Source organism: Echinops telfairi, unplaced genomic scaffold, assembly GCF_000313985.2.
Source record: "Echinops telfairi isolate 266 unplaced genomic scaffold, ASM31398v2 ScPeMD7_2010;HRSCAF=2546, whole genome shotgun sequence".
Taxonomy (NCBI): Eukaryota; Metazoa; Chordata; class Mammalia; order Afrosoricida; family Tenrecidae; genus Echinops; species Echinops telfairi.
In genome coordinates this window covers 6,159,415-6,175,497 of record NW_022105908.1, presented here as the reverse complement: position 1 = coordinate 6,175,497, position 16,083 = coordinate 6,159,415, and the positions used below count along the sequence as shown (strand labels likewise).

At 51.9% G+C, this 16,083-nt stretch overlaps 1 protein-coding gene across 1 annotated transcript in view; it reads right to left on the bottom strand.

Annotated features, from left to right (window-relative positions):
* The window catches only part of GAS7 (growth arrest specific 7), a 298,944-nt gene that overhangs the window by 21,553 nt on the left and 261,308 nt on the right, over positions 1-16,083 (bottom strand). Inside the window, exons 8-10 of the mRNA XM_004709184.4 lie at positions 14,178-14,293; positions 10,338-10,412; positions 2,252-2,330 (exon numbers count right to left, since the gene is read on the bottom strand). Coding sequence (XP_004709241.2) covers positions 2,252-2,330; positions 10,338-10,412; positions 14,178-14,293 — 270 coding nt within the window. The remainder of the gene's footprint in view (positions 1-2,251; positions 2,331-10,337; positions 10,413-14,177; positions 14,294-16,083) is intronic.

Genomic DNA, 16,083 nt, shown 5'->3' with positions numbered 1-16,083 from the left:
GTGTGGTGTGAGACCAGTAGAAAAAAGACTGCCTGAGATCTGAAGTTGAAAAACAAACACCATGCTCCTTTGTGGGGAAGGCAGGAGAGTGCACCGTTCAGGGGCAGTCCGCTCTCCCTGTGCCCAGCTGGAGATTTCCTGCATCCTGTGTGGTTGGCAAGGTGAGTGTGTTGTCAGCACACACGCATGTGCATGCGAGTGAACACGAACACACACACACACACACACACACACACAACTCCTCTCTCTCACATCTGTTGGGGCACTGATAGCCTTTAGAGCAGGAAACTGATCCCAGCACTGCCAGCTTCCACCCACCAGCTGCTAATTGCAAGGTCAGTAGTTTGAACCCATCAGCCGCTCCATGAGAGAAGTCAGGGGCTGTCTACTCTCATAGTTACTGTCTCGGAAATCCACAGGGGCAGTTCTGCCCTGTCCTGGAGGGTTGCTATGAGTTGGAATTGACTTGCAGCCAGTGGGTTTGTTTTGGGGAGTTTTGGTTGAATCCGCAGCAGTTCGGCTGAGTGGCTCTGCCCTCTCTGGGTACAGAGTACCACCAACAGCGTGGGCTCCCAGGCCAAGTCCTGGCCCCACGGGGCCCACGCCACATGAGGTGGGGAAAGTGCTCTCCAAGAAAGAGAACAAGTGAACTGTACTGTGGAAACCCTTGGAAGGAGCAAACACTATTAGGGGCCCTGTGCTCCCCAATTTAAATAAGGGGCTGCTCAGAGAAGGGAACCATCTCTTTTGGCTTCTGTGGGAGGCCAGAGAGGGGACTGTCGTCGGCTAGAGCTGCTGGTCTGGTCTCAGGTTCAAGAGTCTCTCCGCTTTTTCAAGGGCTTGTGGGTCACCCTATCAGTCCTTCACACTTTAGTATGAAGTACTCCACTTGGACACTTATTTTTCAATAAAACAACAGCAACAAACAAACCGAGGAGGAAGAGTTGGAATCTGAGGCTTCCCTATATTTATGAATTCTGGAAATATTTGTTCAGCATGGCTCGCCGTGGACAGTCTCTTTCTCACCTCTACCGAGTCGCTGCTGACTCTGGCATACCACAGGACAGAACAGAACTGTGCCGCGGGTTTCAGAGACGGCGCCTCCTGATGGGCGCACACAGCCTTATCTTGCTCTCCCTTGGAGCGGCTGGTGGTTTCCAACTGCTGACTCTGTGGTGAGCAGCCCAACGTGTGACCTGCTGTGTCACCCGGGCTCCCTGAGGGCAGAGCGAACAGGACAAAGTGCCCGTCCTTACGAAAGTTCTGGTGTGTGAGTTTTCAGAACCATAGGAAATAGAAGCCATTCACAGGTACACTGAGACTTGCCATGGCAACAGAGTCGAAACAAACAAGCAACCATTTTCTCTTTGGCATTAGTATACTGTCGCCCAACATAAAAAAAATGCAAGGAAATGCTCATGCGTCTCTTTGAAAGATCAACTAACAGGAGGCTGGGGCGTCACCACTCAGGGGAAGTGGGGAAGTGAGGGATGGGTGCCTATTCAGGTGTGCGGGGAGCAGGGGGACTGGCTCCAAATGGTTTAGAAGATCAGAAAAGCACCTTTTCCGGAATGTTTTGAGCTGGGTGTTACACACAGTTGTTAGGAAAAATCAAGCGATCCAAACCGGTTTTTCCCAAAGTGGGTGATAGCGCTCCCTATGGCGGAAAGGGCGCTGGAACAATCCAGTGGGCTTTCAAAAACAGATCCCTATACATGATCCTGGAGTATGGGCTACAGTGTTAAAGGTGTTCAATGCTAGGGTGGGGGGAGTTGAGCAGTTCTCCGCCCCCTACTCCGTCCTCTACGGTTGTTATAAGTAGATAGGTGGCACACATTTCTGAGTCAGGGTAAGGGAGTGAAAATGGAGATTTGGAGAGAGCATGTGTGGAGTCCATGTACTATCTAGGGACTGCATGTCCCAGAACCCCTTGCTCCCCCCAGTGGAAATTCTTCCACTGAAGGACAGTCTCTGAGAATCTCTTATGCAGAACAATGCTTAAAAGGCAGAGTATGCACATGAGAAGCAAGAAACACTGAGACCAGGAGTTCTTAAACAATGTCCCATGTCTTCCAGAAGTAAATTTCTCATTTGGAAAAACAAGAACCTGAATGCTGGTAACATTTCCAACAGTTTCTTCAGTAAGATCATGTTGGTAGCTTACATTGTACACCATGGAAATTGGCACACATTACAGACTGGAGAGACGGTTGTTAGGTGTGCAGCCAGCTTTGGAAGGGCGCAAGGTTACCTTGGCTGAAAACTTGAGATGAACTTCAGCCTCATCTGCAAGGCTCTTCTTCACCTGGGCCCACGCTTCCCCCAGGGAGCTGCAACACAAAGGAGGCAGGGTTAGGCTAAGGCAGAGAGAGAGCAACAGAGATATGCACGCCCCAATGGTAGGCCAGAGATCAAAGCCTTTCCTGCAGTAAGATAGGGGGTCTCAGCCAGGCAGGTAATGCCTGAAGCACTGGATGTGGATGAGGCACACAACAGGTTATGGATCATGCTTGGTCCCGGTGATAGAAGGGGGTGGTGAAAAAGTTAGCTGGCTGTTAATCAAAGTACTAGAAATGTAATGTAAGATTTAGGTTGTTGGAAGTCAAAAACATAACAGCACACTCCCTCACAGTAAAAAAAAAAAAAAAGACTTTTAAGCTTAATCAGTAGGGATGTTCTAACTCTGGAAGCTGGTTAGCAGAGCCATTAAGATAAGTAGCCAGGCACAACGCACCAGCCATTTAAATGAACAAGGCAACCTGAGGCATGATGTGGTCTGGTAATCCTAGAGAAATGTAGGTATCAGTGGTTTTCTGTGATCACTGCAGCACCTGCTTCTTCCTCTTTTTTCCTGTTCCCATAGTTTAGGGTATATAACTTGCTTGATTTCCACTAGACTCTGGAAGCAGTGTGGAGGTAGCAAACCACCCCGCTGTTTTAATTGCCAGGGTGGGGCGATGTTTCATTCTGTCTTGCACTTGAAGAATACAGGTAGAGAGCTTCTCGAATCCACCCCGTCTCTGTCTTTGGCTGAAACAGGGACAGGCAATCCTGGACCCCTGGTCACAACGGGACCAGATAAACCATACGACGAGAGGCTACGAGAACGGACGTTATCAGACAGCCTCAGCGGCTGGAGAGATGCCTGCAAGAACTGGGGAGGAGAGGAAGATGGGCATGGCTAGGGCACAGCCTTGCTACCGCCTCTCCACCAGCCCCTTGTAGGTTGCAGTGGTGTGCAAATGCCTGCTGGTAAACCACGGAAGGAGATCGAATGGGAAGGGGCCACACAGCTTTGCTCACACATTGTTCCCCCTAGGCACTTGGCTTCCAGAGAGTCCAGCAGACTCTCCAGCGGCCTCCTCAGGAGCTCAGTGGAAGTGCCATCTGTCCTGCTGTGTGCCTGTAACACAACCCACAGCTTCCTGACAAATTGCCAAGGTCGCTACGTTAAATCATTTTTCTTTTCCCACCCCAAGGAAATGTTTCAAGAAGGGGATAGAAAAGGAAAAACAAAACACTAAAGCCTTCAAGCCTTTGAAATGTAGGCCCACATGCCATTTTCTTCATTATTTGAAACTCTTTACCTTTGCTGAGCTTTCAAATGATACCCCTTCATTTCCTCCTTCATGGACTCTTAAACCCGGCCAGTAATCCAGGTTGGATGTTCAGTTGACTTCATTTCATCAAGAAGCCGCCCCCCAAGAATTCATTACACTTGAGTGGCAAAAGCTGATTAAAAGACAACACGCTGGGAGGCTTCTGGGCATTTTGAGAACAGCAGCCCATAGGTAAGAATTACCAGGCGGAATGGATCCCCTCTCTGATCAAAGTCCAAGCCTGACCGGGTTCAGGCTCAGGCTGCCATGGGTGTGTGAGTGTGTGTGTGTGAGTGTGTGTGTGTGTGGTGGTGGTGGGGTGAGGGGGTGTAATGGGGAAAGGATCTACTGATCTTTATCCAGCAGCAAAAACAGGCCCCCTGGGTGTGGGGAGAGAAACGGTTGGCATCTATCTGTCTCTGTTGGAAGGGCCCAGGAGGTCCCAGCATCTTACCTTACAGCGCAGGGGGGCTAGGTGGCCCCGGAAGGCGGAAGCTCAGATCTGTAGGTCTGAGCACATCATTCTGACACTGATTCTCACCCAGCTGGTCAACTGAGGTGCAAGCAAGATGCCAAAGTGTTCTGATGGTCTTTTTAACAATCAGTGCTGGGCAACTGTGTGCTTACATGGGGTAGAATGAACATGGCTTCTGACCTTCTGCGGCAACACCAAAAACAACCCCCAAACTCGCTGTGAATGAGCTGACTCTGATCCTAAAGGGCAGGGTGGAAGTGCCCGCTGTGGTTTTCCAAGGCTGTCACTCTTCACAGGAGTAGAAAGCCTCATCTTTCTCCTGGAGGGCAGCTGGTGGTTTTGAACGGCGGACTTTGCAATTAGCAGCCCCCACGTGACCACTTCATCACCAGGTGGCTCAAAATGGACAATGATCTGGAGCATTGTTTCCCAAGGTGGGAGATACCTGGGGGGGGCGGTGTTAAAACATTGGCGGGGCATGGGGGGTGGAGTGTGGTTTGTAAAAGCAGATACCTATTCTTCATCCTGGATTATGGGCCATAGTACAAATGCTTTTCATTGTTGGGGAGGTGGGGGTGGGATGTAACTTTTTCCTGAAAAGGGGTCAGTAGGGCAAATCAATATGGGGATCTGAGAATAAAAGGCAAGACTCCAGGCTCCCAGACACGGTCCAAGGAGGTTGGGGGCATGTCATAAAAGGGCGTGACAAGGTCTTACCCCTGTAGCTGAGTTAAACATTAACAGCTGAGAAAGGTACACGCCAAGAGCCTCGGAAGCCCCCCAAAAAGGTCCTATTCTAGATGGGTCCGAGAGTGGGTGGGCCCAGATGTCTTTCAGCAGAGCATAGGGTGAGTGATGGACCTGCGGACAGCAGCCACAGCCCGAGTGCCACCTGGGGGCCACAGGGAGGAGGAGGAAGCACAGGTTCATGCTTTAGGCCAGTGGTTCTCAACCTGTGGGTCGTGACCCCTTTGGGGGTCGAAGGACCCTTTCACAGGGGTCACCTGATTCATAACAGCAAGAAAATTACAGTTATGAAGTGGCAACACAAATAATTTTATGGTTGGGGGTCACCACAATGTGGGATACAGAAAGATTTTTCCCAAGTTGTCTCCCCCAAATGTATGCCAAACCTAAGACACTGCCTGCTACACATGGTAAACGGCTGTACACTTGGAGGTCAACGAAAGCAGGTCAGAGGTTAGTCTCCCTGGGGGTTGTCAGCTATCTAGACCAATCAGACTGTATAGTCCATCCCACCCTAGGTAGAGCCCACTTCCTTCTGAGAAGGGTGGATTGTGTCCCTGAAGGAGAGCCCAGGGAGGTCAAGCCCACTCAAGGGTGACCAAGGTTAGGCCGCCATATTGAGTCTAGGATCCACCCATCTTGTCACATGTGCACCCCTAGTCCCTCCCCTTCCTATTGCGTGTACATCCTTAGATCATCCCCCTCCTATTGCTTGTATTGTCTGTGGCACAACCCCTTCCTGTTTTGCATGTGGTCATCTGTAATCAGGGGTGCTTACACGACCCCAAAGATATATAAGCTTTGGTTAGAAATAAATCCTCTCTCCTGCCCTCCTCTCCCCCGCATCCCCACGTGGACCACCAAGAAGGGCTGAGGTGAGCATGCTACTATGAAATGTGTCTGACTCCTTTATTTTACCTTCTCTTCTATCCCTTCCTAATGCCGCGACCCTTTCATACAGTTCCTCATGTGGTGGGGACCCCCGAACCATAACATTATTTTCGCTGCTATTTCATTACTGTAATTCTGCTACTGTTATGAATCGGGCAACCCCTGTGAAAAGGTCATTCGCCCCCCCAAAGGGGTTGCGACCCACAGTTTTAGAACCGCTGCCCTATGACTTTAGCATAATCTTTATGTATCATAACCGTATGATTGTGCCTACCAAACCCGTGATAATGCGAGGGGCTGGTTGCCCCTACACCACCACATGAGGAGCTGTATTAAAGGGTCAAGGCATTAGGAAGGTTGAGAATCACTGCTCTAGGCAATGTCCTAGAGCATACACAGGCAGGGCACCCCCTTCCAAACATCCCAGCCCGAGAGGGATGCAGGCTTCGAACTACACGGCTTTGTGGAACAGGCATAAGCTAAGTGGCAGTCATGAATCAGTGGTGAGTAGGACCTGGGGGAGCAGAGAGGAGACGAAGGGGTGAGGCCTGTGCAGTGCCCTTGGTGTAAGGCAGGGACATGATCCTGCCTGAGCCTGTGATGGTGAATACCTGGCGTGAAACCTTTGCTAAGACCCAGATGACTGTCCAGTCCCGAGAGTGAGCCCCGATAGGAGTAACTGCCTTCCATGCTCCATACTGTGCCCATACTAGCTTCCCATGAAGCCCGGTGGTGTAGTGGGTTAAGCGATGGGCCGTGAGACGGTTATTATTTGTTGTTGTTGTTGTTGTCAATTTGGCGCACCTGTTAGAAGATAATTGGTGGAGTCCAACCTCTCACTCCGGTCACACCCCCACTCCTTGGGGGTGTTGCCTATTCCTAAGCGATATTGTAGAGACCTGGCCTCTCTCTCCTTCTAGCTGGCTTAGATTCTGCATCTGGCATCTGGAGTTGGAGGCCACGTGGCCTGCTGACTGTTGGTGCTCTGCCACGTTCCTACCGACCGTGGGTCCGTGAGACACTGCATCCACCAGTCTGTTACCCTCCACCTTCCTGCTCCCGCCCCTATAGCAGTGCACTCTGGAGGGGCCTCCCGCTGGTATCTGACCCGTGGACTTGAGTCATGCTGTGCTGGGCCACTTCCTTGGTGTGACTTTCTTGGCTGGTTTTGTTTCTCTAGAAAACCTAGCCTGCGGACTACAAGGTCAGCAGTTCAACCCAGCCCTCCCCCACCCCAGTCACTCCATGGGAGAAAGATGAGGTTGTTTGCCCCTGTAAGGATATCTAGCTTCAGAAACCAAAGGGGCAGTTCTACTCGGTCCTATAGTGTCACTAAGAGCCAATCGACTCGATGGCAATGAGTTTTTGAGCATTATTCCAGCTCATCGTAACAAATGGAGGACGGGGAGGCAGAAGTTAACAGTAGGGGAGACAGTCTTTAGGGGTAGGGAGCATACAGGGCTCTCCATATAGTGTGTGTCCCTATGGTTGTGAAGAAAAATAAAGCATATTAAAAAGATAGTCATGCACTCCTATGGCCACTGCAGCACTATTCAGAATGACCAAGAGATGGCGCTGTCCATATGCAGCCAAACGTGGTCCCCAGAGACAACGGATGCCTAACTACTGGGCCAGGAAGGGGAGGTCAGGCCTGCTGCACACTGCAGCCTGGATGGACTTCGGAAACATCATGCTGAGCGAGTCGGTCAGTCATGAGAGTACAAACCCTGCATGATCCTTCTGTTTGGGGACAGGAAAGTATAGAGCCCAGTGTTTCTCCGTGGCTACCACAGGAACCCTGGTGGCATAGTGACTATGAGTTTGGCTGCTCACCTCAAGGTCAGCGGTTGGAAACCACTAGCCACTCTGAGGGGGCACATAGGACTTTCTCTTCCTGTAAAGAGCGACAGTCTCAGAACCACGCGTGGGCATGTCTGTCCTGTCCTACAGGGCGGCTATGCATCAGCATCAATGTGATGGCAGCGAGCGACTGGAGATGAGGGGCAGCAGGGAGGGGTGGCCAATGCTCAGGGGCACTGAGTTTCTGTGGATGTGGTGCGGTCATCTGAGAACAAATCATGGTGGCAGCTACACGACATGAAGGGCGAGCCCGGTGCCCCCGACACACTGCGAAGAATGTAACCAAAATGTTACCAAACCATACAAGCCAGAGCTCTGGAACTGGCAGATGCTTTGTTCTATGTTCCCATCAGCACGGCTGTCTGCACAATTGTGTCCATACAAACATGCCCACGTGCACTCAGGTGGACCCATTTCAAAGAGTTAGGTGGGCCTCCAGGCAGGCAGCTTGGTTTTCTGGCGTGCGGGCATCCTGAACGGGAGGGCATGAAGGGCGTAAAGGAAGGCTCCTTCACCACCTGAGCTCTGCGGGTGACAAGCCCTGCCTGCAAACAGTGAGGGGGACTCGGGAGCCCTTGCTGATAAAGGTCAGCAGCGCCTACACAGAGCCTTCTGCACGGATTATGCCTCAACGTAAAGAAAACTCCAACCTCGCAATGGCACCTTGTAGCCGCTGCGAAATCATGATATATGAAGAAAAGAGCGAAGGGGTCAAGGATTTCATTTTACTCGGATCCATCACCGATGCGGATGGCAGGCGCTGCCAAGGGCACAATGTGGGGAGACCTGCTGCAAACTAGCTGCAGAAAGCCCCCTTCAAGGGGTCCACATGCACAAGTGCTTCTTCTGCACGACGATGCTGGTAAGGGATCTCGAGGCTGGCACAGACTGCAAGAACACCTGTGCGGTGGAAGGAACACAGCCAGGGTGCTCCTTAGAAACAAGGACGGGAGACTCCATCTCTTATCCTCGAGGCAAGTTATCTATCGGGAGGGACCCAGGGAAAGCACACCATCCTTCATAAAGTAGGAGGGCCGAGAAAAAGAGGACTCTCCCGAGAGGGGACTGATGGCAACATGGGCTCACACACAGACAGGGTGCATGTGGGGTTGCTATGGGCTGGAATCGCCTTGGTGGCGCCTAACAACGAAGAGAGTCACCGATCCGTCTCCTGTGCACGCCACGCCCACCCCCACCCGACTCCAGGCCCCCTGGGAGCCAATTCATACTTCAGCAACAAGCAGACCATTCTCCCCCTCGCACAGAGGTTACTGAAAAGCAAAAACAATCAACAACACCGCTATCCGCCCCCGCCCCGACCTGGTGACACATATTTGTTCCAATCCACAACGTGAACCCAAATGCAAGTTCCTTTCACAACTGCCCGCCCAGAAAAACTCAAATCCCATTTCCTTTCCACAAAGGAGGGGGAAACAGCTGAATACAGAAGATCTAATCGAATTCTGTTCATTTACCCACGAGCGCATGTCTTAGGAAATCTAAAATGGGCGCGGCTCTCAAGTTGCACAAGGAGCTGCAGGCTCCACCGTCCACATCTTCCTAGGCCGCCCCAAATGTCTGGGCTCCAGTGGGGACCTTTCACAATGGCAAGCTTGAGTGTGCCCAACGTCCGAAACTGCGTAAAATGGAGAACAAAGGTGTGTGTGTGTGTGTGTGTGTGTGTGTGTGATGCGTACGTGTCCACGTGCATCCCCATGCAGACACCTGTGCTTTTGCATGTGATGGGGACAGTGCTTGTGCACACGGATAGGCTGTGTGTGCGCGAACTCTTGAGGCACAGGGAATGGACATCTTTAGTGCGCGTGGGGATGGCAGGGGGTGCTGGCCTGCCTGGTGGAGCCGGGCCTCTTGCATTGGGAGCATATGCTGGGCGCCGTGCCCGCACAGAGTGTCCTTGGAAGCGGCCCAGGCTGAGGAGGTGGAAGCCGGAAGACTCCAGAGCAGCACAGTGGTTGCGGGGCATGGGGATAAATAGAAAAGACCCCTCCTCAGGCAGAAAGGGTCACCTCCTCACGGACTAACTGTGTGCTCCCACTCCCAGGCTCCTGCACTGGGCAGGAGGTGGCTGGGCGCCGAGCCCATTTATCTCTGTGGAGGGGACACTGCCGGCTGGCCGGCAGTTGGTGGGGTGCAGGGAACCATTCGGTGCTGTCTGCTCAGGCAGCCCAGGGAGAGGGTTTAATTAGAGCCACATTTGCTTGGCAAAATCTCTGTGCCTTGAAGGTTTCCAACATCATAGAAGAATTCTGCGAGCCATCCCTGCCCCAAGAGGATGTCCCAGCCTTGGGAGTCCACTTCCGGTTGGAGGCAGAATTCAGAGTTGGCGCTGGATGGAGGGGGAGGGAGAGGACCTCCAGGGGCCCTCAGCTCTAATCTCCTGAGATTCCTTTTTGAACCGGAGGGGCAAAGAAGGAGAAAGTCGTCCAGTCCTCCCTCCCTCACCACACACACACACACACACACACACACACACATACGAAGTCGTCCAGTCCTGCCCTCCCCAGACACACACAATCTGCTGAGGCTTGGCCTGCTCTGGGCCATAGGTGCCTGCCCTGAGCCACAGTTGTCCACCCTAGCCATGGTGCTGACTCTGGGCCACACATGTCTGCATGAGCTGGCCTCCCCTGTCCTAAGTGGGGCCATGCTGGTGGTCAGTGAAGCAGACACTGAAATGAGAAGGGGTCCCTCTTGTTAAGTGTCCTCCTACCCTCCCCACTCCCATCACCCTGTTCTCAACTCACCCTTCTTCCTGGGCCGCCAAGGAGTTCTGAGAGAGCTTAGCTAAGTTCTTTGCATACTCCTCTTCAATCTTTATCCTGCAAAGGGAGAGAACCCAACACTGAATGGGGCTGGATGAGGACTGCGGCTGCAGCCCTGTCACACAGGAGCGGTGTCACCTGGCAGTTTGACTGTAAGCTCCATGAGTGCAGGGGTTGGTCGAGCCACCTTACAGTATAGGGCAGAACTGTCCCTGGACAAGCTATTCCAAGTTGTACATCTTTATGGCAGCGGAAAACCTCATCTTTCTACCTTGGAACAGCTGGTGGGTTTGAACAGCCAACCTGGAGGTGATCGGCCAAATGCTTAGTCCGCAGAGCTATCAGGGCACCTTTTTGAATGGATGAAAACTGTCTGAACCTTGATCTCTTCACCTGTAAATGGGATGGTTCCATAGTTATCTGCTCAGCTGCTAACCCAGAGGCTACAAGGTCAGGTCCACCCAGAGGCACCTTGATCCAGAAAACCCTATGGAGCGTAGCTCTAGTCTCACACACCAGGGGTTGCCACCAGCCAGAGTCAATGGCAACTGGGTTCTTGTTTCAGGCAGCTGAAAAATGGCCATTTGCAGGGCTTCCAGGGCACGGCTGGACCCAGGGGACATGCTTAAATGAAGACAGACAACCTGAGAGGGGTACTGAGAGGTTGGGGGGGGGGGGCAGCCTGCCTTCCACACTCAGCCTTCAGGATTTACACCTTCAGAGGCAGCAGGAAGGGACCCTCTCCCACAGGCTTCCCTCTCCCAGTACACACGACAGGCCTGCAGGGCACACCATGTCTCCATGGAAACCAGGCAGTGCCCAGAGCTGCCCTGGCTTGCTGGCTTATTCCTTCTCTCCCTTCTTCCCTTTCCCCGGAGAAGGAATTGGCCTCAGATTGCCTCCAGCAGGCAGGCCCTTGACATACTTTCACAACAGTCCTTTGGGGGTGTTCTGTATTAGCTGGCACTTGTTAAGCGAGTCTGTCAGAAGTGTTGTTCACTGTCTAAGCGACCCCCCTGGGCCCGAGGTGTGTGGGACCCTGCTTGCCCAGGATAAGCCCTGTGGGACACCAGTGCTCAGGATGGCAAGGGTGTGTCAGGTGACACAGATGGAGCACTGTGCCTATTAACACTGAGCAAAAGCACAGAATCCCACTGGTGCCAAGCTGATTCCAACTCCAAGTGGTGGCAGGGCTGAGGGCAGAGGGCTGGCTGAGTCATAGCATGACACTGCTGTGACTCTCTATGACGCACACGCGTGCTCGGACCTGGTCTGAGAGCCAACTTCCTCGTTCCCTGTGTTCTTGTCGGATGGTTTTCTCCTCCCTGAGATGGGCAGCACCTCACTTTCCCGCCAGTTTCATGGGCTATACGAGGGAATGCCCTGCCCCAGAAAAACTGAAAATGTTTTTCAAAGTTACGTCTTTAAAGTTTTTTATAAAACAACCTTATCACCTTCAAAGTACTCTCCATTACGCTTCATAAATTGGTCAAATCTGTGACTCCATTCTTGGAGACATTTTCAAACTAATTTGTTTGTGGACGGCTGACAGCACCTCCCTTGTTTTCCTTCACCTCTTCAGCCTCATCAAATCGCTGTCCTTTCACGTCCCTCTTCGTTCCCGGAAACAAAAAAGAAGTCGCCCAGAGCGAAATCAGGTGAGTCAGGTGTGTGAGACAAGAGAGGCATGCTGTTTTACTGCCAAACATTGGTGCACTGAGATGGCTGCATGAGCAGGTGCATTGTGCATTGCGGTGGCAAAACCAGTCCCCCGTCTGCCACAAATCAGGCCTTTTTTGTCCCACATGGTTCCGCTCTCTTTTCAGACCCTCTAAACAGAAAGCTTGATTAACAGTCTGACCTGGTGGAACAAATTCCAAATGCACTATCCGTCTCATAACACATCCGTTTTTCCTGGGTGCCCTCTCGTAAAATACAGATTTGATTATACATATAGGAAACAGGTCTTCCCAAGGAAACCAAAGGAGCCCTGGGGGCACAGGGGTTATGTGTGGGGCCACTAACTGCAAGGTCAGCAGTTTGAAACCACTCCTTAGGAGAAAGAGGAGACTTTTTATTGCCCTAAGAGTGACAGTCTTGAAACCCCACAGGGGCAGTTCTACCCTGTCCTATAGGGTTGGCATGAGTTGGAGATGACGGGCTAGCAGTGAGTTTGAGGTTTTTCTTATTGTTTATTTTATTTTTTCTTATTTTCTTATTGTTTGTTTAAAGACACCAGACCTACTGCCATTGAGTGATGCCGACTCAGAGGGATCCTACAGGCGAGTGTGGTTCCCAAGGCTGTACATCTTGAAAGGAGTGGAAAAGCCCCTATTTCTCCTGTGGGTGGCTAGAGGGTTCACACAGGCAACTTGTGGGGTTATCAGCCCAATGCTTACCCCAGATGCCACCTGACTCCTTTCCTCAGGAAAGGGGGTATTTTAAATCACCCAAACATTATTATTTGGGTTAGTATTGTGATGATCATTTTAAAAAGAGAACTACTTTAAAAACAAATTACTATATACCATGAAAACAGAGCTCTGATGGCACAGCTGTTGATCCGCAGAGCTGATCACTGCGAGGTCGGCAGTTTGAATTTCCAGTTCCTCCTTGGGAGGAAGGTGAGGTTAGCTGATCCTGTAAAGATTTGCAGTCTCAGAAACCCTATGGGCCAGTTCTGCTTTGTCCTCCATGGTTGGTATGAATCAGAATCAACTCAAAAAGCAGCGGGTTGTGTGCTGTAAAGATTTGCAGTATGCTTTATCAGTTTCAGATGGAAAGATGTGTGTGTGTATGTGTGTGTGTGTACACACATGCAAGTGTGAGGAGTACAATGCCATACACCTACAGTGTGGGTTGTGTGTATGCACTGCACATAATAAAGTTTTAGGGCTCAGAACAGAGGAAGGAGGGTTTGGGAGAGATGTATGCTAACTCATCCCTCTGCCTGCATGAGCCTGATAGACCCTGGTTTGGAGCAGCTTTCTCTGCCTCCGCTCCACAGGGCTTATCGCTCCCTCCTCAGTTTCCCAAGAAGCCCTAGGGGCATTGCTTGGTAAGGGTTGGGCTGCTAACCACAAGGCCAGCAGTTCAAACCCAGCAGCTGCTCCTTGGGAGAAAGACCAGGCTGCCTGTTCCCACACAGATTTATGGCCTTGGAGACCCAAAGGGGCATAGGGCAGCTGGTGCCTCCGGGTTGGACTGGACTCGGCGGCGGTGGCCTGGTTTTTGGTTTCTATGAGAGCAAGCACTTCAGACAAATTACGATCATCATGCCTTAGCTCATGGTGCATCCTTGTCTGACGTCCCCACTTGAAGGAGCTCCCTGGAGGCAGAGCTGGTGGGGTATTTGTGTGTGTGTGTGTGGAGGGGGGCAGTAAGAAGTGGTGGAGGCGATGGCAAATTGGAACCCATTGTTCCCTCTAGGGAAGGGCAACTACTACTCAGCTCTGACCCACTTCTGAGTGAGGGGTGCAGAGCAACTGCTATTCGACCCCCTGCTTTCTCCAGAGCTGTTCATACCCCAAACTCACTGCCATGAGCCGCTGCTGATTCATAGCGACACCATAAGGCCAGGGCAGACCTGCCCTGTGAACGTTTTTATGGGCGTTGAAAGCCCTGTCTTTCTCCCTGAGAGCTGATAGATGGCCAGACTTTTAAGTGTTGGTTCAACTCTTCAAAAGCACAACACGGCTGAAGTAGCAGGTCTGTTGACTTCAGCCGTCCTGAGGCCTATGGTCGACACTCCCCTTGATACTAAGCAAGCCCAGCGTCATGTGTGCTGCCCACTCCCCCGAGGCACTGGGCCCCAGACTTCACCTCTCCCGGATGAATTCGGACATTTCCTTCTGCATCTGCTTGCCCTTCAGTTGCTTCTGCAGCAGCAGTTCAAACCCAGCCACAGTTCCGTTGCCCTGGGGGTCCTTCTTATCTGCCTGGAAAGGAGACAGAAGCGGCGGGGTTTAGGTGACAGGCGCTGTTAGGAGACAGGGAGAATGGGGGTGTGTGGGGAAAAGACAGGCTCGAGGAGAGGGAGGTGGGGAGCAGTAGTCAGGGCTGCCCCAGGTGCCAGCTCTCCCCGGGGGCCCAGCCCTCCACCTGGGCTCTCCCCGGGGGGGCCCAGCCTTCCACCTGGGCTCCCGCTTCCAACACTTAAGCTCTTGAGGTTGCTAACACCCACATCCAGTCCCTTTGAAACCCGTTGCCCCTCACCACCTTCCTTCCCTGCCGTAGGAAAGAAGGGAGTGGAGCGAGTGGATGTGAGTCCAGGTTCCCGTGTCTGATGACCGATTAATGCCAGGCCGGTGGCCGTGGAGGGGTATCCTGGATTCTGACTCTTGAGCTGGAACTCACATAAGTGTGTGACCCTGAGGGCAGACACCACCAAACTTAAGCCATCAGGCCTCCTCTTAGCAGTTTTCTGCCCTGATGGAGCAATTATGGCATCGGGCGCACACTCACACAAGTCCCACTAGTGGTGGGGTGGGGGGTGCACAGGCATTAATGTTGCTCGGCTCCAGGGGGGAGGGTGGATTGAAAGGAAGGCACAGAGGAGAGGGACTGGACTCCCAGCTGAGTAGCCTTGGGTCAGCTCTTTCTTCATCTACCAGTCCGGGAGAGTAGTGGCCACCACCTGACAGGAGTTCCTTCAGGGCAGAGGCATGACACACTGCTGAGCGCTCTGCAACCAGCTGTCCCATTTACAGCGGGGAGGGGATGCCAGGACTTTCTTCTGTGGTGCCTCTGGGTGGACTTCAACTTGACCTTGCATCAAGTAGCTGATCATGTTAGCTGTTAGCATCACTTAGGAATTCCAAGCACATAGTAAGTGCTCAGTAAGTGTTATCTACTCTGTCACCACCAACTGCCGGTCAGTTTGTCCTACTGTGGTGCTTTGTATGTTGCCACAATCCTGAAGTGATGTCTCAGGTATTTCAAAGGCCAGCAGGTACCCCCATGGTGAATAGTGGACCGTTCAAATGCAGAGAGAGACTAGGAAGAAAGGCCTGGAAATCCACTTCAAAAAACCACCCCATGAATACTCTATGGGCTACATCAGTGCTGGGAGGGACGTGAGCAAGAATGGAACCCCCATGAGACGACAGTGGCCCAGCAGTGGACTTGAACATACCAGCAATGGATGAGGTAGCACAGGGCTAGCAGCCTTTTGTTCTCGTGGGGAAGGTGGCCAAGTCCTTGAAGCAGGGATACAGTACCCAGTTTGTTTAGAAACTGAAGTATTGGTTCAATATTTCAAAAATGAAGTGATTTTTTTCGGGGGGGGCCTAACTTCCTTCAAGCGTATCTCCTCCTTCCTATCCTTTCTGCCTTACCTGCTACCTGGCATCTCCCTGTAGGGCCTTCCCTGGGACTGTGTGTCCCATGTGACTCTGGCTGCTTGAGAACCAACTCTCAGACCCTCCCAAGAGCCCCTATCTATCACTACTGTTAAACAGTGTCCCTCCTTTCCATTACACCTTTGCCCTGACGAGAATCCAGACTCAAATCTGACACTTAATGAAAGGAGTTAAGAATAGGCCCTTTCCATTCTATGATGCTCACCTTCCTGACACAACCGCTGAAGACAAAGAGGATGAATAAGCAAATGTGGTGAAGAAAGCTGATGGTGCCCAGCTATTAAAAGATATAGCGTTTGGGGTCTTAAAAGCTTGAAGGTAAACAAGCGGCCATCTAGCTCAGAAGCAACAAAGCCCACATGGAACAA